Below are 20,357 nucleotides of genomic sequence, written 5' to 3'. Positions count from 1 at the left end.
GGAATTTGAAGAGAAAAAGGCTTTTAATACAGTAGCTTCTAGCGTGAGGTCCCTGTCTCTGCCCCGCCCGGAGGTGGATTCAGGGGACGATCGACACCTCTCGGGTGGAGATCCTGCCTCCCCCACCCCGAAGAGCTTCGCCCCAAATCCAGCAGTTCCTGGCAGCTTTTGCCCCAGTTCCCTTTGGGGCAAATGGGAGGGGAGCAGAAGCTCCAGCAGAGGCTGGAGGAGCCCGCAAAGAGAGGGGAGACGACGCGGCTCCGCTTTCCCGACAGAGGCTGCCGTGTGGGGTCCCGAGCGCTGCCCACGAGGCTTTAACCCGGTGCTGGCTGGGGGGCTCCGGGAGTGGAGTCCACCCATTCCAAAGTTGCTTTTTTTCCCTTCGAAAGGCAACTGGACTTTGTTTTCCGGTTAAAGAACTGAAGAAGCTTCTTCGGTGGGAAGCAAAACGTCCTCAAGGAAAAAACCAAGGAAGTCCCGTTGAAGGGGAAAAAAAAAACACCTTTGGGACCACCACGACCCGCATGACGGAGCTCCTCGGGGGGCGCCCAGCCCGGAGCGGGAGCCCGTTTCAGCGCCGGCGCCGCAGCCAGCGCGAGCGACCCTCTCGGGCCGGACGGGAGCCGGCGGATCAGCACCCTGCCCAGCTCGGGGCCGAGGCCGAGGAGCCTCCAAAGCGAGCGTGGCTTCCCGGGGCATCCGCGGGAAAACGCCACGCTGGCCGGACTACGAATTCCGGAGGCCTGGGCGTCCTCGGCCCCGCCTCTTCCGGGCGCACTTCCGGCGTGGAGGTGGCGACAGCCTGGGCGGCCTCTCTCGCGCGCCTCATGTCAGCCTCGGCCCTCCCGGCCGGCTCGGGCCAGCTACTGCGGGGCGACCGCGGCCCCTTCCCTCCGCCGGCAAGTACCGCCGCCGCCCCGCGCCCCTTCCGTGCGGGGGCGGCTCCCGGAGGCGGCGCTGCCATTGGCCGCCCTCCCGGCCGCCGCCCTCTCCTCCCTCCCCCGCTTCCCCGGGCGCGGAGCCAGGCCGGAGCCCCGCGGGCGCCTCTGGGAGGCTGCCGCCCCCGGCCTGCTCCGTCCCGCGCAGGGGCAGCCCCGGAGGCCCCGATTCCCGCCGCGGCCCGGCCTCGCTGGGCGGGGAGCCCCTCCCCCCGGGCGGCTTCCCCGCGGCGTGACCCCTCCCCCCCGCAGCAGGAGGCCCTGGACGGAGCGGGCGGCGGCGGCGAGGAGGAGGACGAAGATGCGCTGGGCGAGGAGCTGGAGGGCGGCGGCGGGGAGGCGGCGCCGTGGAGCCTGCAGGAGAAGGCGCTGCACGAGGCCCGGCTGAAGGCCAAGGCGAAGCGGCGCTTGCGGCGGGCCTCCTCCCGCGATTCCCATCGGGAAGCCCTCCCCGAGAAGGGCGAGCCGGAGCCGGAGCCCAGCAGCCCGAAGGGCAAGAACCACGACCGCAAGTCCCGCATGGGGAAGGGCCGCGGCCTGCCCAAGAAAGGTACGGCCGGGGCCGCCGCGGGGCTGGGCCGATGCTGCCAGGGGGGCAGGCCTGACAGCCTTCCCTCTTTCCAGGTGGGGCAGGGGGCAAAGGCGTCTGGGGAGCGCCCGGGGTGGTCTACAGCTACCAGGAGCCAGATGCCCGGGACCCCAACTACGACGAGGCTGCACAGGTACTGCCTGGGGCCGGGGAGAAGGCGTGGAAGCCTCCCAGGCCGAGCTCTGCCCTGGCAGCCCTTGGGAGTCACGGCTGAGAGGGCGAAAGGAACAAGAGGCCCCGATGCCCAGGCGGGCTTCACCCCCCCTTCCTCCTCTTTCCCGAGTCCCCCTTCTCTTGACCTGCATTGTGGATGTCATTTACTCAGAAGAGCTGAGCCACTGCTCGCCTCTTACTTATTCGGTAGGGCTGGCGCTCCCGGCCTCTCCTCTTGGAGGCCCAACCTGCAACAGACTTGGGCAGTCGAGATGGCCCAGAGGGTCCCGTGGCTCTTGCAGGGCCTGGTCTGAGGAGTGGGCTGCTGTTCTCTGGCCAAGGAGAGGCTGAGCAGGAGGGCCAGGAAGGGCAGCTTTAATGACTGCTGGACTGGTTTAGGGAAAGACTGTCTATGCCACGGTGGTGCCTGAACTGGAGGAAAAGGAGCTGGAGAAGACTGTGCAGCCGATGGTGCTGGAGTATTTTGAGCACGGAGACACCTTGGAAGTGGTGGTGAGTCTGAGCAGGAGCAGCATCCCCCAGGGTCTCTCAGGCAGGGACCCCCCCTCCCTTGCAAGAGAGAGCCTCTGGACCACCTACAGGCACAGAGCCTGGAGGAGGCACCCGGTTGTGTAATCAGCAGAGACTCTAATTGGGATGCTTGTCTCTAGTGCAGATGGCTGTGCTCAGGGTCGCTTGGTCAGCCACTGGATCCAGGCGATTCAGATGGAAAGGGAAAGAGGCTGCCTTGGTGAAAGGGGGAGGGTGGGAACGAGAACTTCAGAGGCTCTTTTGGGCTGGACCAGGGCGCTGCGTTCGAAGTCTGCCATTTCCCTTTGGATTTTCCTCCAAGCCTGCCCCTGGGTTAGCCTCGCTTGTGTCCGGCCACCTTGGAAGTCTGCTTGAGAGGGAAGCCAGGAATTGCCCAGGGTGGCATTCCTGGCCAAGGGGAGCGCCAGACGGGGTCCCAGCAGAAGAGCCAATGGAAGCGGTGCCTCCCATCCTCTGGGTCAGAGAGCTCCGTTGAGGGCTGTTCTTAGGGTCTCTTGTGCTGACACCAAAGCTGACCGGTTTCTTTTTAAAAGCCAAGTTCTTTTATGTGTTGAAAAGTCGATAAGAGTTTTAAGAAGGATGGTTTCTTTTAATTGGGTCGGCTTCTCTGGAGCACTTTGACCTGCTGTGTATTTTGGCCTTTCAGAGAAATTTCGCCTGCATTATACTGGTGAGGCCTTTTAAATCATGTGATTATCCTTGAAGATAATCTCGCTTTCATTAAAAGTGCAGCTCCTGTGAGCCGATTTAAACCCCTCACGTAGGCAGGTAAACACAGCGTCTCTGCTGCTTGCAGGGAAGCCTGGGACGGGCTCCGGGGCCCCGGCTAGGCCTTACCTCGACTGCCCCTCTTCCCTCCTTTGTCAGGAGCTGCTTCGGGATCTGAACTTGGGGGGCCACAAGGCAGCCGTGTCCTCGCTGGCCGTGGTGCTCTCTCTGGAGGGGAAGGCCAGCCATCGGGAGCTGACCTCCCGCCTACTCTCGGACTTGGTGGGGAAGGTGCTGAGTGCCGAGGACATCGCGGCTGCTTTTGACGGGATGCTGCACGACCTCCCCGACCTCATTCTCGACACACCTGAGGCGCCACAGGTCAGTCCTGCCCAGGAAGGGGGAGGGGGCTTTCCTCTTCCCGTCACCGTGGCCCCTGACCTTGTGGCCCTTGTCTTGCCTGTGCAGATGCTGGGTCAGTTCATCGCCCGCGCTGTGGCCGACCACGCGCTTCCCCTCAACTTCCTCGAGCGCTACAAAGGGCGGGTCGACTGTGAACACGCACGGTGAGAGGGCCGGCCTCAGGCGTGCCACGCCCTCACTGAGATTGACAGGTCCAGCCGGGTGGAGGGAGGACGACCTCTGCACTAATGGGGAGCGTGTGAGAGACACAAGCCAGCTGACCGCCTGCCGCCGGCTCGGTTGCTGGACACGCTTTTCTTTCCCTGCAGGGCTGCCCTGGACCGTGCTGCCATCCTCCTGCGCATCAAGCGGGACGTCAATCGGTTGGACAATGTGTGGGGCGTGGGGGGCGGCCAGAGGCCAGTCAAGCATCTGATCAAGGAGGTGAAGAACTGCAAGGGGGGCCGTTCGGTCTGCCCTTGACTGCCCCTCCGGCAGTTCTTGGGTGGCCCTTGGATGCTTAGCCATCTGCCAAATGCACGGGGGTCGAGATGGGGAATGTCTTTGGGGCCAGGCATGCGGAGGGAGGGAGGGAGGCTGAGGCCTGTTCCATGCCGGGGTTTGCTCAAGGAAAGCCAGTCATCCCAAGTGCTGTAAGCTTCAGGAAGCGAAGGCAGTGAAGTTGCAAGGCTGCAGGAGAATAAGAAACCGATTCCAGGAACTGTTCTTATTAGTTAACGTATTCAAGCTTGGTACTGGAAACAGCTAAACTGGCAAGTGCCAACCCCAGTTTATGGGACTTATTAAAACACAGTGGTGAAGCACAGAGCAGCTCCCTGCCTAGGAAGGGGTGCTCAGATGCATAGAATAAAGGAGAGGGGCCAGCCAAAGGGGCCTTGGGGACCACAGGAAGGGCAGTGTGTGCAGTGCTGTGAAGGAGGAGGCGGGGGGGGGACAAACAGGAATTATAATGGGGCTGGGGGATTACAGCAATCGGATGCTGAAGCCGGAACCCATCCAGGCTGGGGTCTGGTGCAGGGCTCTTCTGCCTGCCAAAAGGTCTTGAGAAGCTGCACCCGAGGCCTTGCAGCCCCTAACTCTCCTTCCCCAGATGAACCTCCTGCTGCGTGAATACCTGCTTTCTGGAGAGGTGTCTGAGGCTGAACACTGCCTGCGCCAACTCGAGGTGCCCCACTTCCACCACGAGCTTGTCTACGAGGTAAAGAAGGGAGGCAGGAGCTGGTGGGGAGGGAGCAGACCACGATCAGGGAGCCTTGGCGTGCTGGTGCCTACCAGGGCCTGCTTTGCCAAACTTATCTGCCGGCCTCTGGCCTGATGCTCGGCAATCCCTGCCTTGCTTGCTCTGGTTCTGCGCTCAGGGCACTTTCCCTCCGTGTTCCTGCCAGGCTGTGGTGATGGTGATGGAGTCTTCGGGAGACACGGCCGTTGCCATGATGGTGAAGCTGCTGAAAGTGCTGTGGCAGACGGGGCTAGTGACCCTGGATCAGATGAACCGGGTAAGACCCGGAGAGGCTCCAGCAGCCTCACGTGCCACCCAACCTTTGTGTCACCCACAGTGCCATAAAAAAGCCGGTGGCTCCTGAGGCCCTGCCTGCAGCAAGCCATTCTCCCCGTTCCCGTCTGTCTTGTCTGTCTCAGGGCTTCCAGCGGGTCTACGATGAACTTGGAGACATCAGTCTGGATGTTCCGCTGGCCCACAGCATCCTGGAGCGGATGGTGGATCTCTGCTTTGAGGAGGGCGTCATCACCAGGCAGCTGAGAGAGACCTGCCCTGCCCGGTAGGTCCCACCCAAGCCTTTTTGCCTGGGGGGGGAACCGTATTGGCTTCAGGGAGGGACTGACCTCCCCCAACCATCTGGAAGGGCTGCCTGGCCTGTTGCAAAAAAGTTTTGTGTTCCTCTTTAAGGGCTGTTCCTCGCGCTTGAGGGCGCAAGAGGCAGCTGGTTGAGGCAGGAGAGGATCAAATGGTCTTGCGAACAGCCCTGGGGAAATCCCGGTCACACTGCACCGGCCTCTAACTCCCCTCCTCCTCCTCAGGGGCCGGAAGCGCTTTGTCAGTGAAGGAGACGGAGGCCAAATCAAGCAATAACTGGAAGCTTTCAGCACCCCCCCCCCAAGCAATGCCTTCAACCCAGCCAGACCTGCCAGGAAGCCTTTGCTGAGCACCCACCATACACCTCCCCCAGCAGCGTGTCCAGCGGGCAGGAGGGCTCTTGTCGGGAGGGAGCCAGGGGAAACTGCACTTCTGCCGGACCGATGGGGGCGGGTGGTTCGGTAGAAGCAGGAGGAGGAGGAGGAAGGTTTGTTCTCCACACGCCCACTCCCACAGTGCGGCTGCCACCAGCCAAGCATCTCAGGAAGCCTCAGGCCAGCTGAAACTGCCGCAGAGGGGCCCTCTTTGGACCTGCTGGGCAGCCGGGCTGGGAAGGCAGGGGAGGGGCGCTTCCCTCGCAGCCTCCGGCTGGCGCAGAGTGGTTGGTCCCTGCCTTGTGCAGCCGGTTCCAAAGCACTGTGGGAAAGGAAGTCAGCTGGATTCCCTGCAGCCAAAGAACCTCCTGTTCCCAGGACCCCCTGAAGCCCCCTTGCCACCCACAGATGCAGGCGGGGGGCTGGCTGGGTTGAGGGCTGAGGAGCGAGCAGCCGAGCACCGCGGGTCTGATTTTGCCAGGGTTAATGGGGAGCTGCTTCTGCTTGGCGCTACCCACGGCTGGCAGAGAGACAGAGCAAATGGACATCAGTGCCGGAGGGAATTGTGCCAAAATGCTTAATGGTCTTGCAGGCAAAGGTGGTGGGGATGGGCGAGTTTAATGGGAAATTAAAATAAATGATGCACCCAAAGGGCTCAGACATCTCATTTCTTGCTGCAAACAGAACAGCTATTTGGTCATTTGTTTTTGGAAGCCAGAGTGGCATCTGACCCACGAAAACACAAGTGTCTTTTACAAGGAAACAATCCCCCCCCCCAATGTACAGGATTCAATGTGCAGCTGAAACTCCTGAATAAAGGAAGAGCCGTTTCCATATGAAATGCTCAGTTGTCAAATTATAGGTTTAGATCTTAGTACATAAAATCATAGAGCTGGAAGGGACCTCAGGGTCTTCTGGTCAAGGCAGGAGCTTTACACCATCCAGGTCAAATTGTTGCCCAGTCTGTTTTTGAAGACTTCCAGTGATGGAGCGGCCACCACTCCCAGAGACGAACTGCTTTGTTTTTTTTTAATTCTAGGCTGTGTCTCCCCTTAACAAGCACCCACCCTTTGCTTCTTGCCCTGCTCTCTGGTGCTTTGGAGAATAATCTCTCTTGATGGTTCTTCAAGTACTGGAATAGTTACCCTGTCCCCACTAGTCCTTCAGTAGGCTAGACGTACCCACTCCCTCAACCGTTCATCATACATCATATTAGTCTCCAGACCCTTTTATCATCTTCGTTGCTCTTCTCTGCATACTTTCTAGGGTCTCTGTATCTCTTTTTGTACGGTGGCCAGAACTGTCACCAGTGTGATATAAAGCAGTAGTGTCACTTCTTGTGATGTTGACAGACAGAATAACAGCTGGAAGGGACCTTGGACATCTACTCCAACTCTGTGCTCAAACAAAAAACCCTATACCATTTCAAGACAAGTGCTTGTCCAGACTCTTTAAAATCCTCCAGTGTTGGAGCACCCGTGACTTCTGAAGGTAAGCCATTCCACTGATCGTTCCCACCATCAGGAAATTCCTCCTTAGTTCCAGGTTGCTTCTCTCCTTGATGAATGTCCATTGCTCGCTTCTTGTTCTGCCTTCGGGTGCTTTGGGGAATAGGTTGACCGCCTCTTTGTGGTAGCCCCTTAGACGATGGAAGACTGCTATCGTTTGAAATGGTTTGGGTTCTCCTGTTTGAGGAGGGGGTTGCACTAGAGGGCTCCAAGGTCTTCCAACTCTCATTTCCCTCGTTCACCGATTTAGCCGCTTCGTCAAAGGCTGCGATAAGATCGGTCTGTTTACATAATGGAGAAAAGCGAAGGGAAACGGGAGGATGGTCTTCGAGGAAGGCAGGGCTGCTCTCTCGAACAAGCCGCCCCTTCGCATCCCCAGCAACAGCCGAGGTTGCAACCAGCGGGGGGAAGGAGGAGAGAGGCGCCGCCTTGCGAGGCCAAATCGGAGCCGCTTCGCTCCCGATTAAGGCGGCTTCCCGGGCCCTGCTGAGCCGTCCCTGCCCGAAATAGCTTCGCCTTCCCCGCGCTCTCCTCCGTTGCGCTCAGCCGGCTGAGCCTCCGGGCTCGGGAGCCAAGCAGCCAGGCCAGCTTCTGTGGGACGGGAGGCCACGAGGAAGCAGCCCGGGCCAGCTCACGGAAACGCCAAGAACACAGCCTCACGTGCGGTGGCGAGGCCACGCCTCGAGCGGCAGGAACTCGCCTTCCCAGGGTGCCTCGGGGCGCGAAGGCGGCGCGGGGCCTGCCGGGAGAGGCGCAGGGACACGCCAGGGCGCCCGCCGGGGAGCGCAGGACGGATGGCGCGCGAGCGGCGGCGGCGGGTGGCGGGCGCGGAAGGCGGCCGGCCGCAGGAACGGGTCCTGCGCGGGGGCGGCCGGCGGGAGCGGCCGGCGGGCGGGGCGGCGGGGCTGGTGCTCGGGGCGGCGGCGGTGCTGCTGCTGCTGCTACTGCTCGGCTGCGGCCTTTACGCCCGGTGGGGGCCCGCCGCGCGTCTGGTGGCCCCGCACGCCGCGCCCCGCGTCCTCCCGCCCGGCAGCACCGGCCCCGGCGCCGCCCCCGCCCTTTTCTGGGGCTCCTACCGGCCCCAGGTCTACTTCGGCCTGAAGACGCGCAGCCCGCGCTCGCCGGTAGCGGGTGAGCCCGGCGCTCTCTATGCGGGGCCGGGGGCGGGGGAGGTCGGGCCCCGGCTTGGCGGAGGAAGGCCGGCGGTGGCCGCAGCTCCACGCCCCGGGAAGGGGGCCGGCGGGAGGCAGCGGTTCGCGGGCCGGAGAGGCCCTTGAGAGCAGCGGAGACCCGACGGCTTCCCTCCGGGTCTTTGGCGGGGGGAGTGGGGGGAGAAACGGCCGGGATCGGACGTCTCCGGGCTCTGGCGCTCTTGGAGGAAAAGAAAAGGGCCTCCCGGTCCCGAATCCGGGGCCGCTGGGGAGCGTGTCGCCGGCTCCGAGCTGTTGGCCAGGTGGCCCGGTTGCCGCCGGACGTCAGTTGTGGCTTCTTCCCGCAGGCTTGATGTGGCTACACCAGCTAGAGGGGGATGTCCGGCTGCGCCACACCTGCGAACAGAGCGATGGTCTCCCCCGCTACGGCTGGCTGCTTCACGATGGCACCCATTTTGGGGTGCAGGAGATCCGAGACTTTAGTTTCAGCCTGCAGACGGAGTTTGTGAAGCGTCCCGGTGGCCAGCACGGCGGAGACTGGAGCTGGAGAGTGACCGTTCGCCCAGAAGTGAGTGGGGAGAAAGGGGCCCGTTTTACTTGCACGGGTTTTCTTAGTGAAACGTTTCTTATTATGAGGTGTCTGTTCCACTTCCTTACTAATGGGACAAGGATGGTTGCTGTTTGACTAGGCAACGTGGCTGTCCTTGGCTGCCATACCAGGTCAAGTTTGGAAGTTTAGCTTGCGGCCTCCTGTGGCTGGAAAGGGCTTTGTGCAACTCAGGTGTTTCCCCAGTTTATGGCAAGCCCATCTGGCATTTTCCACTCCCTACCAAAGGAAACAAATAAAGGCTGTTTTTTTCTTGTGTGTGTGTGTGTGTGTGTGTGTCCAATTATAACCACAGCCGTAGGGAAGCAAATTAAGGAGGTTGCCTGTTTTCTTGTGTCATCTTTGCGCATTTAGAAGACGGGCCCCAAGCCCCACTTTATTTCCCTCCTCTTCTACATGGCCACTGATGGGCAAGGAACGCTACAGCCTCTCATAGAGGAAAAAAGTCGGCTGGCGTTGCTAAGAGGACAGACGGAAGAACTGGGGAACTTCACTGTGTCTTTCAAGCAGCCCACCACTGAGGCTGGCACCCCCTTGTATGCCAGGTACAGAATGTTGTTGCTCGGGAAGTGAGGGGCCACTGTCTCCCACAGAGATTGCCCACATCCTTCTCTCTCCCACTAGATACAATTACCTGCAGGCAAAAGCGGAAGGGCTGCATCGCCTGACTGATGTGGTGAAATCAAGCCTGACTCCGCGGTTTTCCTACGCTCCGCCGGGGCTCCCCAAGCGGCACTACTTCGGCGTGGACGCCTACCACGGCCGAGCAGGGGACAGAGAGTTACGCAGCCAGCTCCTAGTTCACCAGGTGACAGTGGCTGTGCCCTGCCGCGTGGAAGTGGCTTTTGAGTCGGGCAGCGTGCCTGACCGCCCTGACCGGCTCCTGGCAGAGACGCTGACGCGAGAGCTGGACAAACACGTGACCGTCTTTGAGCAGCGCTTTGAGGAGAGCTTCGGCCTCTCCAGCAAGGGCTTCTCTGGGCAGGAGCAGCACTTTGCCTGGGCTCTTCTCAGCAACATGCTGGGCGGGATGGGCTACTTCTATGGGCACTCGTGGGTGCAGTCCCCCCACACGGAGGCCCCCCAGCCATACCCTGAGGGGTCTCTCTTCACGGCAGTGCCCTCCCGCTCCTTCTTTCCCCGGGGCGTCCTGTGGGATGAAGGCTTCCACCAGCTGCTCCTGGCGCGCTGGGACCCAGCCCTGAGCCGGGAAGTGCTGGCTCACTGGTTCGATCTCATGAATGCTGAGGGCTGGATTCCGCGCGAGCAGATCCTGGGGGATGAAGCCCTGGCAAAAGTGCCCCCGGAATTTGTGGTGCAGCACAACCAGGCGGGCAACCCCCCCACTTTGTTCTTGGTGCTGCAGCAGCTGCTCAGGCAGGGAGCAGTGGAGCAGGACTACCTCCGGCGCCTTTATCCTCGCCTGCAAAGCTGGTACAGCTGGTACAATCGCACGCAGGCGGGACCCTTGTCCTACACTTTCCGATGGCGTGGCCGGGACCAGGACACTCAGCTTTTCCTGAACCCTAAAACCCTGACCTCTGGGCTGGACGATTATCCCAGGGCCTCCCACCCCTCGGAGGACGAGCGGCACCTCGATTTGCGCTGTTGGATGGCTGTAGCTTCCGCCGTGATGGCCGAGGTGGCCACACGGGTGGGAGAACCGGAGAGCGACTACGCGCACATGGCCGAGTGGCTCGCAGACAATGAACTGCTTGAGCAGCACCACTGGTCAGAGGCTCTCAGCACTTTTGCTGACTATGGCAACCACACCCAGGCGGTGGCCCTGGAGCGCGAGCGTCTTCGGCCCCCCCCTCCTGGCCAGCCCTCACCCATTCCAAGACTGGTCCGAGTGGTCCGCAAGTCGCCCCGCCTGCAGTTTGTGGGAGGGGCCCTTGGCTACGTAAGCCTCTTTCCCCTGCTGCTGCAGATCCTGAGCCCTGATTCCCAGCACCTGGGCAGCCTCCTGGCTGACATAAAGAGCGAGCAGAAGCTGTGGACCCCCTTTGGCTTGCGTTCCCTGTCGCGCAGCAGCCCCTTCTACCTCAAGCACAACACAGAGCACGACCCCCCTTACTGGAGGGGAGCCATTTGGATCAACATGAACTACCTTGCAGTGCGGGCTTTGCATCACTACAGCCAAGCAGAGGGGCCCTACCGGGAGGAGGCTGCCAGGCTGTACCACGAGCTGCGCACCAACGTCATTGGCAACGTCCTCCAGCAGTACCTGGACTCTGGCTATGTTTGGGAGCAGTATAACGACCGCACAGGCCGGGGGCAAGGGTGTTACCCCTTCACAGGCTGGTCAGCTCTGGTTGTGCTCATGATGGCAGAAGAATACTGATCGGCCTGCTGGTGGGCCTGCGTCCCTGGGCAGCTCAGCTGGAGTGGCCGATGTGGGATTCTGGCAAAGGGACACAGGCATTGACCTTTTCCTCTGCCCTGCTTCGGGTTGGCATTCCAACTCGGAGAGTCTGGTGGGCAGTGCCTAAATGTAAGAAATTTCATATTGAAATAAAGCCGAGAGCCTAAAAGTTTTAGTTCCCCTCCTTTGGAAGCATGGGCAACAAAGGCATTGCTAATTTTTGAATGGCTGAAGAGGAGGGGGTGGTGAAAAGTCAGCTCCATATGGCCCTATAGAAATGGGGGGGGGGCTGTTACGGCTCCCACCAAGAGATAAAAGCCTCCATATTGCAGGGACTTAAGGAGCAGCAGCTGCTCTTCCACACAATCTCAAGCCCATAAAGCATAACTCACTGATTTGTGCTGTCCAGCTGGCACTTTGCCTTCTGTGCACTTTAACTTAGCCAGAGGTGGGGAGGCAAGACTTGGGAGAAGTCCCATCTTGTGAGAAAGGGAGGTTTAAACCGATGACCATGTCAAAGATATTTAAACTGGGCAAAGGTAAGAGTGTGCTGGTTGGCACATTAAACCCAGTCTGGTACGAAGGGAACGTTTTCCATGCCCAGTTTAGAGTGGCTTCATTTGATGAACCAACCTGGCAGGCAGCTCCTCCAGAAGAACCACACAATGCCTGGTGTTACATTGCTTCCCCCACCCACACACACACACAATGGAAAGTGCCTCCATCAGGATTTTCCATATCTATTTAATAAGAAGCACACAGTGCTACCAGGTGCTGGCAGGACACTGGCCAACGGGAAGGCCAGCTCCCCGCTCCCAGGGCAGAACAGGTGTTGGCAACAGCCATCTCTTCATGCAAACAGCCAACCCCAGTGCAACCTGGAAATGGGGAGGGGCTGAGCCTTCACCTACGCCATGCCTTACATCAAAGCTGGAGCACAGCAGGAACCACACATACACATGTACGGAGCTATCACTACGGTTATGATTCAGCAGGCAGCTCCCCGCTCGGCCCCAGCTGCTGCCAAGGGCTCTGGGTTCCTGTCCCAAGGAGGGAGCGGAGCAGTAATGGCAGAGCAGGAAAGGACCAAGGAGATGTCTGTGTGGCTGGGCAGAGAAGTGAGGGTAAGGCGGTAATCCTCCACAGTGATCAACAGGCAGCCGGGCTGCCCTGGAGCTCAGTCTCCAAGGTGAGTGGGGCAGCCAAGCACAAGAGCCCCACTTCGGACAGGCAACGTCGGTGAGGGGGGCAGCTCCTCTGCGCCCCCTTCAGAGGGCTTCCCCTGCTGACAGCCGGCTGCCCCTTTGGCAAGCAAGTGGGCACGCTGCTCCTCCTCCTCGCTGTCCTCCCCTGCAGCCTCTTCCTCGTCTTGGGCCCGGCCCACCTCGATCCCGGAGTCCCCCGTCAGGCGCCGGTGCCGCGCGTGGCTACTCTCTTCCCGGGCGTCGGGCCCCTCCTCCCCATCGGAGGGGCGCCGCGAGTCGCTTTCGAAGAGCTCCACGCTGGAGGAGAAGAGGGCGTGCTTGGAGGGGGCGGCCGCCAGGGGACCGCCCGGCGGGGCCGCCCGCTCCCAGCTGTCCCCCGCGGGGCGGCCGCAGCCCCCGTCGCCCTCGGCCTCCCCTTCGCTGGGGCTGCTGGCCTCGGTGGCCGAAAGGGAGGTGCTGCTGGGGGAGGTCAAGCAGCTGGACTCGCAGGAGCAGCTGGAGGAGTTCTCGGAGCTGCCGGTCAGCGTCAGGGAGCCGGAGCCCCCGAGGAGGAGGACGGCGGCGCTGTAGGGGGGTGGCGGCGTGGCGGGTCGCCGGACCACCTCATCGTAGGCCGGCAGCTTGAAGGAGGCCAGCATTCCTGCAAGGGAGGAGAGGCGCAGAGCTCAGGGCCCGGCGGGGGGGGGTGAGGACGCCCCCCCTCCGGGCGCGCAGGGCGAGCCACTCACGGAGGTCCCCCGCGGAGGGCGGCGGGGGGTTGCAGGCACCCTGGTAGGCAATGAGGTTGATCTCGCGCTGCCGCTGCTGCTGCTGCAGGCGCAACTTGGCGCGGCGATGCCGGTAGGCGCAGCAACAACTGAACAGGATCAGGACCGTCCAGAGCAGCCAGAACCCTGCGGGGAGGACGGGCGGTGAGCCGGGCGCGGGGATGATGATGATCGCCGCACGCCCGTCCTCCCCCGCCCCGCTTACACCAGAGCTCGTAGTAGTAGATGCAGCAGCCGGTCTCGCCGCAGCAGTGGCCCGTCTCGCAGACGTACGGCTGGCTCTTCACGCCGTGGCAGAGCTCGCGCGCCTGCCGGGAAGACAGCAGCGCCGTCAGTCCAGTCCAGCCCAGCCCAGCCCGCCCTCCCCCCCGCTCCCCCCGCGCCTCACCTGCCGCTCCCGGCCCAGCAGCGCCGCCGCGGCCCACCCGGACTGCGCCTCCCTGCCCGACGGAGGCGGCCGCGGCGCTTCCATGACGGCCCTACGGTCGGCCCGGGGGTCCCCCCGCCGCCCCGCACCCCTCGGCCATCCCGCCCCGCTGCCCCGCCCGCCTCCCCGCTCCCCTGGCCGTCCGGCCCGCCGCCGCCACCACTGCCATAGCTCCCGGCGCGGCTCCCGCCCTACCGCCGGCCGCCGCCAATCGGCTTCTCCCGAGGGGCCGCTCCCCAATCGGCTGCGCGGCGGCCGTGCCCGCCACCCAATCAGGGGCCGCCTTCGCCCCTAACAACAGCAGACAAAGGCGAACTGAGGGCCCGCCCCGCGGACGGCTGACCCCCTACGCCACTCAACTGGCTCCACCCTTCGGCGCCGAGGACTGGGCTGGGCCAGGAAGATTGACGCGTGCACCGACCATCCGGCTTCAAGAAGAGGAAGCCCGCCCCCCTCCCCAGCGCGGAGGGAGGGGCCCGCGCTTGCGGACCAATAGGAAGGGACGAATGCGCAGGCGGCCACGTGACGGGGCGGAGGGCCAGGCTTCCGGCTGCGGGCTCCGCTCGGGGGGCGGGGTTAAGACTATTTTGTCAGTTTCAACTTTTTTTTTCTTCTATTCATGTCCAATTCTCAGAGGCTGCCTGTCAAAAGCCTACAGTCTTCTTGACGTTTTGCAGAAATGGTTTGTAATTGCCTCCTAGGTATGAGAAAGTGATTATCCCAAGGCCTCCCAGCTGGCTTGGCACTAGAATTCACAGTCGCCCTGTTCGAGCCTGATGCCTTAGCTGCAGACCTAAACTGGTGTAGCATAGGTTTCACTTTCACAGTAAATAGAGATTCTTTGGGGGAAACGGAGGTGTAATCTCTATCCGGAATCTCTATCCCTTCCTGAACAGCCACATCTTGACATCTCTTGGAAATGGAGAAGAGGCCACTCCCACCCGTGGGCCAGGTTTACCCTGGAGTTTACCCCTCCCCAGAACACCTGCCCCACCCCCTCCATCCTCCCTTGATAGGCCAGGAGCCTCAACAGGCAACTTCTACCCAAGCAACACAGGGCATTATGGGGAGTTAGCAGTGCCTTAAATTGCTGTTGGAAACCAACTGGCAGTGGACCAGCAACATGGCATGGCAAGGCAAGTTCCTGTTGCTGCCCGAGGGATGCGTGTGTGTTCAAGAGCAAGTTACAGCAACATCACTGCAGGTGACCTGAGCTGCCCCTGTGACAGGAATGGCTGCAATCAACACACAGGAAAGCTGGAACGAAGCCTTTCTGGCCAGGGCTCCTAATTATTTTATCAGTACAAGTCACAGGGTCATAACCCTGTCCGGAGACAAAAGGGCTGTTGCAGATGCAGTATTCTGAGTAAACCTTATATGGTTTAAGTCTGAGTCCCTTTCCTCATAGACACACGCCTGCCCCTTGGCCCAGCATGCATAACCATGTGTCCTCGGCATTCAGATGACCCTCCCACCACTCCAGTGGATTGCCTCATTCTCCCCAACCTTTGGCAACAGTTCAGGGGGAGGATTAATACATGGGACACCCCAACCTTTCCTTCCCCGTAACCGTTCTTTGGCATCTTCATGGGCAACCAGAACGATACCATAGTCAACAGCACCCACAGGGCGGAGGGTGCCCTCATCCAAAGCCCCTCACAAAAGGGAAACCAGTACTTGGGTGCACAGATTCTGGCCCGTTGCAAGGATCTTGGGCTAAGGGGCTGGGCAGTACCAAGGGCAGGGGGAAAGCAGATGTCCCTGCAACAGCCGCCACCACCACTTGCCAAAATCACCCCTGAATCTTCCCAGTTTCTCCTTGGAGAACCCCGTCAGTAGGAGAAGCTGAGGAAGGAACAAGGAGGCCATCTGGGCTTCTCAAGTTAGCTTCAGGGTATCTTTAATGTTGACAATAAATCAATTTTCCTGCAGGCTACCTGACTTAGTGAAGACCTGCGAGTAACCAGACACTTTTCTCTGCATCCTGTACAAATGAAAAAGAGTAGTTCTGCTTCCATCCACCTTGGGAAGAAGCAGCCCATAGAAAGACCAGAAAAATTGCCTGTCACCATTGCCGCCGCCTCCCAAGTCCAAACACACAGCAGGGTCCTCTCCTCCCCATTGCAGCGGGTCAAGGGGAATGGAGCCCTCAACTTCCCACGCACTCCCAACGTTGCAGCAAGAGGAGCTGTCCAAGGGGCTCCCAATGGGCACAGCCAGTGACGTGCTTCTGGCTGAAGTAGCTGCTGCTGCTGTGCAGATCCCAAGGCACCTTGCCCCTCTGGCCACAGGCAGCTGGGGACAGGACTGGCCCGCTTCTTCCAGACCACAGAGGCTTCTGGGGTGCCCACCAGGTACTGACTGTCCACCAGAGCGACTATGCTGGCACCTCCTGAAGCAGCAGGTTCTTTTTGTAACAATCCAGGCTACAAAGGGGGATCCCAGTGCGGGAACAGGAGTACCGCTTTAGGTTGGGGCAGCCGATGACCCCACATGGCATGGGGGGAGGCACGACCTTCGGGAGGGAGGGCAACACAGGCAGGGAAGTCCCGGGTGGGAAGGAGACGGTGATCCCAGAAGCAGCGCTGTGGTAGCTCACGGTGGGGACTGCTGCACTTTTGGCCTTGCGCTCACGCAGCGTCTTCACTTTGGCCTTGCTGGTCTTGGTGAGGCGCTCGATGGTTTGATTCTTGTTCTCCTCGGCCTTTTTGGCAGCCTGGAGCCGCCGTTTACGAGCCCGTTCCTCCCGCTTCACCAGCATCTCCTCCGTCAGCTCTTTGGCCTTGTATCCCATGGGCAGCTCCAGCAAGGGCTGACCCTGCTGTTTGTGCAAGAGGGCTTTCTGCGGAAAGAGGAGAAGGGACGGCTGACAACACCCGTCTGGAGGCAGAGGGAGGAGGAAGGCCTCGGTGCCTTATGGCACCAGCAACAGCCAGGAGGCGCCAGGGATATTGTGCCGTCCCAACAAAGGGCCTCCCCTAAAGCCACCTTGAGACGGTAGTGGTCCTCCTTGGCTGTGCACCCTGCACCCTCACCTCTGGGCCTGATCCAGAGTGGGCAGTCCCTCTGCTCTTAGAACTGGCAACTAGGATCGTGGGGCTGAGGGCAGCGGTATAGATCGAATGTGGACAGAAGGGTCCTAAAGTTCAGAAGGAAGGAGGCTGACCTCCCACCTCCTTCTGGGTGGGCCTGGCTAGAGAAGAGCCACCTGCCTGGCTGCTAGGAGGCAGAAGGAGAACCGTAGCAGAATAAAGTAGCTGGGGACCCCCGAGAGCCTCTCTCCTTCCCCCACCTGAGCTCACGGATGCTGCCGTGGATGAAAGGTCTCTTCATTGCCCAGCGGTCTTCTTGGCTGCAGGAAATTTCTGCATTAGGCCTAGGTCCTCACCTGCCGGGCAGTGAGCAGGGACTCGTCCACCTCTTTCTTCAGTTCCCCATTGTCATCCAGCTCCCCCCTCTCCAGGGCATCCAGCCACCGCTGCTCCTCTTCTTCCTCCCGTGCCGGAAAGCCCATTTCAGGATCAAGTTCTGGCAACGGGGACGGCTCCAGGTTGCTGTCTTCATCTGCGGAGAGAGGAGGTTTCACCTCGGGTCTGACCAGGGAGGTGGAACATCTCCTTTGTTGATGCTAATTTGTATGTTGGCATTCAATTCAGAATTTGTGGGTTGGGTACAAAGAACAGGAGGAAGGTGCCAAGATGGCAGCAAAACTTTGAGAAAGCTTATTAAGAAAATAACAGCATCAGTGAGTCTTCCTCTATCAGCTGCTGTGAGCCGAGAAGCAATAACTTTCTCTGGAATTCTACTCAAAAAGGGGTTATTTTCAGCCTCTCCCCCACTTCCACCCTCAGAGTGGTTTCATTTCAGGTGTTAGCAAACAATGGCTATATAGTGTGAGGATTAAAGGTCCAGCAGGTATTGGGCACCTGCTAGGATAAAAGAGGGAAATAATTATCTGGTTGGGGTCAGACCTGGAAACTCATCTGGCCACTCACCAGAGTAAATAGGAAGAGCTGGCTTGGCTACACAACCTCTTCCAGCTGCTGAAGGCCACAGACAGCCCTAAAGGCAGGTTTTGGACACAGAAGGGACTATAAGCCCAGGCAAAGGGAGCTTCTTAAACATGTTTTCCACAATTGCTTACTGACCAGGCCTGTGACAGCCAGTCCGAAAAGGCGGAGAGAAGGGCAGAGCCCAGCAGCTCACTGAGTTGGGGGGGGGGACAAAAACTGGGTGGCTGGATGGAAAGAAGGGAGCCGAAAGCCCTCCCCCCGCGCTGCTTGCACTCCTTGGAGCTAATGCTGCTCACCCAACCACGCCCGGTACTGCTCGATGGGCACACCGCCTTCCATGGGCTCTTCCTCGTCGTCCGCCCCCGCCAGAGGGGAAAGAGACCGGGGCCTCTCCGGGATCACGCTGAAAGTCGGGACGCTGCAGGGACGAGAGCAGGCTGGGTTTCAGGCCGGCCAGGGCAGGAGCTGCAGGTCAGCTCAGCCCCGGAGGGTCCCCGGGGTGGCCAACGCGCAGCCAGCCACCCGCATCTCCTCCCCGGTCGGCTACGGCCGGATCGCCCCGCCGGCCACCGGCCAGGATGAGAACGGAGTCTCCAGCTGGCAGGGAAGAGGCGTCCGCCCCGGGCACCGCTGCCTCGGCCCTGCCCGCCCCGGGAGCCCGGCGCCCACCGACCTCTTGGTGCCCAGGATCTGGCCGCCCAGCTTGATCTTGAGCTTCAGCTGCGGCTTGGGCAGGGCGGCCGCCGGGTCCGGGCCGGGCTCCTCCCGGTGGTGCCGTTTCTTGTGCTTCTTCTTGTGCTTCTTGTGCTTCTTCTTGTGGGCGCCGTGACCGCCCGGCTCCTCCGCCACCGCCATCGCCGCCTCCGCGCCTGCCGAGAACGAGCCGCTTAGGTCCCCGCCAGGCAGCGCGCCCCCGCCCCGCCCCGCCGGGCCCCGCTTACCCCGCCGGCCGCCCTCCATCCTGCCGCCCGAGGCCTCCGCGCGCCGCCACGCCTTGCTCATCCTCCTCCGCCGCCGCCGTGAGCGCCGCCGTTCCTCTTCCGCCGGAAGTGGGCGGCCGGAAGCATCCGGAAGTTCCCTGACACACGGCTCCGCCTGCCAGGACTGAGGCCGGCGCCTTTGTTGCTCTCGGCTGTCCCGTCTCTCTTCCGCGTCCCGCCCGCCCCGCTTCAACCGCCGAGGCGGTTGGGACAGCGGCGATAATTCTGAGGGGAGCCGCGGAAGGAGAAGAAGGAGGAGGAGGAGAGTCCTCGCGGGGCAGCTCGGTCGGTTTCGCAGCTCCGGCCACTTCGAGCTGGGTTGGCCTTCAACTCCCAGAATGCCCAGCGAGATGCTGGAGTTGAAGCCCGGGCAGCCTGCAGTCGCCGGAAAACGCCGATCGAGACGGCAGCCGGCCAGGGACAAAAGCGAGCGAGCGATCGCGCAGCGTCCGCGGCTTCTGCGCGGGGGCTGCGTGCGTGCGAAGGGGCCCCGGCTCGGTCCCGAATCACCCGGAGCACCCGCAGAAGCCGGGGCGGCTCCTTCCCGTGCCCGAGAGGAGGAAAGGGGGCGGCACGCCCGGTGGGGCGGGGCGCGAGCGGAGGCGGGAGATGCCCTGGAAAGGCCCGAAGAGCCTCCGCAGGGCTGGTCCGAGGGAGGCTGCCTGGCCCTCCGGATCTCGGCGCCGGGATCCCTCCATCCCCCCCCCTACCGAATGGGGTCTGGGGACCCCGCCTCTTCGGCCGCTTCCCTCCCCGGGACCAAAGGGAGCCTGGACTCCGGGTCGCGGCTGGGCGCATCCCGGTTGGGTGGATGCCCGGCAAGGCTGGCGGCTCAGCTCGCTTCCTTATCCGGTCTAAGTATGTCGGTTCTTTAAAAACGTGAGCTGTGCAGTGGCTCCACGAGCACTTCCTGCTCTGTTTGTGTGTGTGGAGAGAGAGAGAGACGGATTTGGGCTCCTAGTCCCATAATGTGTGTATGTGTTCGTGCGTGTGTGTGTGTGTGTGTGTGTGTGTGGGCAGTTATTTTTCTTTGAGCTCTGCTCAAATAGAAAAATACTAATGGCATGTTGAATACAAAGGAGCACCAAATGTATCAAGATAAGGATTTTAGGAAGGTGATTAGCAACAATGATGCATCTTATTATATTGAAAAGGTATAGGTCTTCCCAATCAATAGATCTTAATCTTAAATATTCCGGGGCTTCAACTTTCAAAAATCTAACAGTTTATTAAAATACTAATACATTAAAATACTATTTAAGCACCTAAGCATTACATTAAAGCAAGCATTTTTTAGATCCGGCATTTTATTCAGTTAGTTGAATTACTGTTTGATTCTTAATGTAAAGTATTTTGACTATTTTTCTACTTGAAGTTGTCTTACTGCACATGTTTTATCATCTTATAGAAACTCTTTTTGTATTTTGATATTGTAGGAATGTTTTATTGGTCAATGACTGCCATAAAGGTGTTCACTCACTCACTCACTCACTCATTCACACTGTGGTAGGGTTTGAGTAGACAGATTGTGGCACTCCATGGCCAGAATCTTGACAGTCTTGACCACTGCCAAGACAAGCATGCACAAAGGGCCACCAGAACCGTCTCTTGCTTGCATGGTTACAAAAATGTCTGGGCAGGGCAAATTCTAGAAAGACCAGTCTGGATAGAGGAGGAAACATGGGAAAGAGATGGACAATCTGTTTTTACAATCTGTTTTTACTTCAGTGTTTACTTGTAACACGCCCTGATGTAAAAGAGAAAGCCCCAGAGTCATGTCCCTG

General features: G+C 60.3%; 4 protein-coding genes across 5 annotated transcripts; 2 read left to right on the top strand and 2 right to left on the bottom strand.

The window, feature by feature from the left end:
- Positions 1 to 509: 509 nt before the first annotated feature.
- On the top strand, positions 510 to 6,204 carry LOC120303911 (programmed cell death protein 4-like). 2 transcript variants are annotated; one of them, XM_039333844.1, is made up of 11 exons: positions 510 to 899; positions 1,194 to 1,488; positions 1,563 to 1,660; positions 2,080 to 2,193; positions 3,100 to 3,321; positions 3,409 to 3,506; positions 3,672 to 3,786; positions 4,454 to 4,561; positions 4,749 to 4,859; positions 5,002 to 5,141; positions 5,401 to 6,204. In XM_039333844.1, the coding sequence occupies exons 1-11, from the start codon at positions 525 to 527 to the stop codon at positions 5,450 to 5,452; spliced, it is 1,728 nt and encodes a 575-aa protein (XP_039189778.1). In that variant the 5' UTR covers positions 510 to 524; the 3' UTR covers positions 5,453 to 6,204. The 2 variants fall into 2 exon arrangements, with proteins under 2 accessions (XP_039189778.1, XP_039189777.1); XM_039333843.1 differs by having other exon boundaries at positions 1,191 to 1,488.
- Positions 6,205 to 7,823: 1,619 nt separating this feature from the next.
- On the top strand, positions 7,824 to 11,350 carry MOGS (mannosyl-oligosaccharide glucosidase). The gene is made up of 4 exons (XM_039333841.1): positions 7,824 to 8,189; positions 8,557 to 8,777; positions 9,171 to 9,361; positions 9,441 to 11,350. The coding sequence occupies exons 1-4, from the start codon at positions 7,853 to 7,855 to the stop codon at positions 11,158 to 11,160; spliced, it is 2,469 nt and encodes an 822-aa protein (XP_039189775.1). The 5' UTR covers positions 7,824 to 7,852; the 3' UTR covers positions 11,161 to 11,350.
- A 555-nt stretch (positions 11,351 to 11,905) lies between these two features.
- Positions 11,906 to 13,679, bottom strand: WBP1 (WW domain binding protein 1). The gene is made up of 4 exons (XM_039333845.1): positions 13,542 to 13,679; positions 13,359 to 13,461; positions 13,115 to 13,279; positions 11,906 to 13,026 (listed from the first exon to the last, which is right to left on the bottom strand). The coding sequence occupies exons 1-4, from the start codon at positions 13,623 to 13,625 to the stop codon at positions 12,359 to 12,361; spliced, it is 1,020 nt and encodes a 339-aa protein (XP_039189779.1). The 5' UTR covers positions 13,626 to 13,679; the 3' UTR covers positions 11,906 to 12,358.
- Positions 13,680 to 15,821: 2,142 nt separating this feature from the next.
- Positions 15,822 to 19,499, bottom strand: INO80B (INO80 complex subunit B). Its single transcript, XM_039333903.1, has 5 exons — positions 18,535 to 19,499; positions 18,267 to 18,462; positions 17,890 to 18,011; positions 16,969 to 17,144; positions 15,822 to 16,422 (listed from the first exon to the last, which is right to left on the bottom strand). The coding sequence occupies exons 1-5, from the start codon at positions 18,593 to 18,595 to the stop codon at positions 15,958 to 15,960; spliced, it is 1,020 nt and encodes a 339-aa protein (XP_039189837.1). The 5' UTR covers positions 18,596 to 19,499; the 3' UTR covers positions 15,822 to 15,957.
- Between the last annotated feature and the right edge of the window lie 858 nt (positions 19,500 to 20,357).

Source organism: Crotalus tigris, unplaced genomic scaffold (genome assembly GCF_016545835.1).
Source record: "Crotalus tigris isolate CLP2741 ecotype Arizona unplaced genomic scaffold, ASM1654583v1 scf7180000024513.1755786, whole genome shotgun sequence".
NCBI lineage: Eukaryota > Metazoa > Chordata > Lepidosauria > Squamata > Viperidae > Crotalus > Crotalus tigris.
Note: the sequence above shows the minus strand (reverse complement) of the source record. Positions and strands in the feature narration are given on the sequence as shown.

Excerpts from the sequence above, each read along its gene's own strand:
- LOC120303911 (XM_039333843.1), top strand. The coding sequence starts at position 525 with ATGACGGAGCTCCTCGGGGGGCGCCCAGCCCGGAGCGGGAGCCCGTTT. Across the intron at positions 1,489-1,562 it reads CCGCGGCCTGCCCAAGAAAG|GTGGGGCAGGGGGCAAAGGC; the intron begins GTACGGCCGGGG and ends CCCTCTTTCCAG. Across the intron at positions 2,194-3,099 it reads GAGACACCTTGGAAGTGGTG|GAGCTGCTTCGGGATCTGAA; the intron begins GTGAGTCTGAGC and ends CTCCTTTGTCAG.
- MOGS (XM_039333841.1), top strand. The coding sequence starts at position 7,853 with ATGGCGCGCGAGCGGCGGCGGCGGGTGGCGGGCGCGGAAGGCGGCCGG. Across the intron at positions 8,190-8,556 it reads CCCGCGCTCGCCGGTAGCGG|GCTTGATGTGGCTACACCAG; the intron begins GTGAGCCCGGCG and ends TTCTTCCCGCAG. Across the intron at positions 9,362-9,440 it reads GGCACCCCCTTGTATGCCAG|ATACAATTACCTGCAGGCAA; the intron begins GTACAGAATGTT and ends CTCTCCCACTAG.
- WBP1 (XM_039333845.1), bottom strand. The coding sequence starts at position 13,625 with ATGGAAGCGCCGCGGCCGCCTCCGTCGGGCAGGGAGGCGCAGTCCGGG. Across the intron at positions 13,462-13,541 it reads TGCTGGGCCGGGAGCGGCAG|GCGCGCGAGCTCTGCCACGG; the intron begins GTGAGGCGCGGG and ends TCTTCCCGGCAG. Across the intron at positions 13,280-13,358 it reads CTACTACTACGAGCTCTGGT|GGTTCTGGCTGCTCTGGACG; the intron begins GTAAGCGGGGCG and ends TCCTCCCCGCAG.
- INO80B (XM_039333903.1), bottom strand. The coding sequence starts at position 18,595 with ATGAGCAAGGCGTGGCGGCGCGCGGAGGCCTCGGGCGGCAGGATGGAG. Across the intron at positions 18,463-18,534 it reads GATGGAGGGCGGCCGGCGGG|GCGCGGAGGCGGCGATGGCG; the intron begins GTAAGCGGGGCC and ends CGTTCTCGGCAG. Across the intron at positions 18,012-18,266 it reads CAGATCCTGGGCACCAAGAG|CGTCCCGACTTTCAGCGTGA; the intron begins GTCGGTGGGCGC and ends TCGTCCCTGCAG.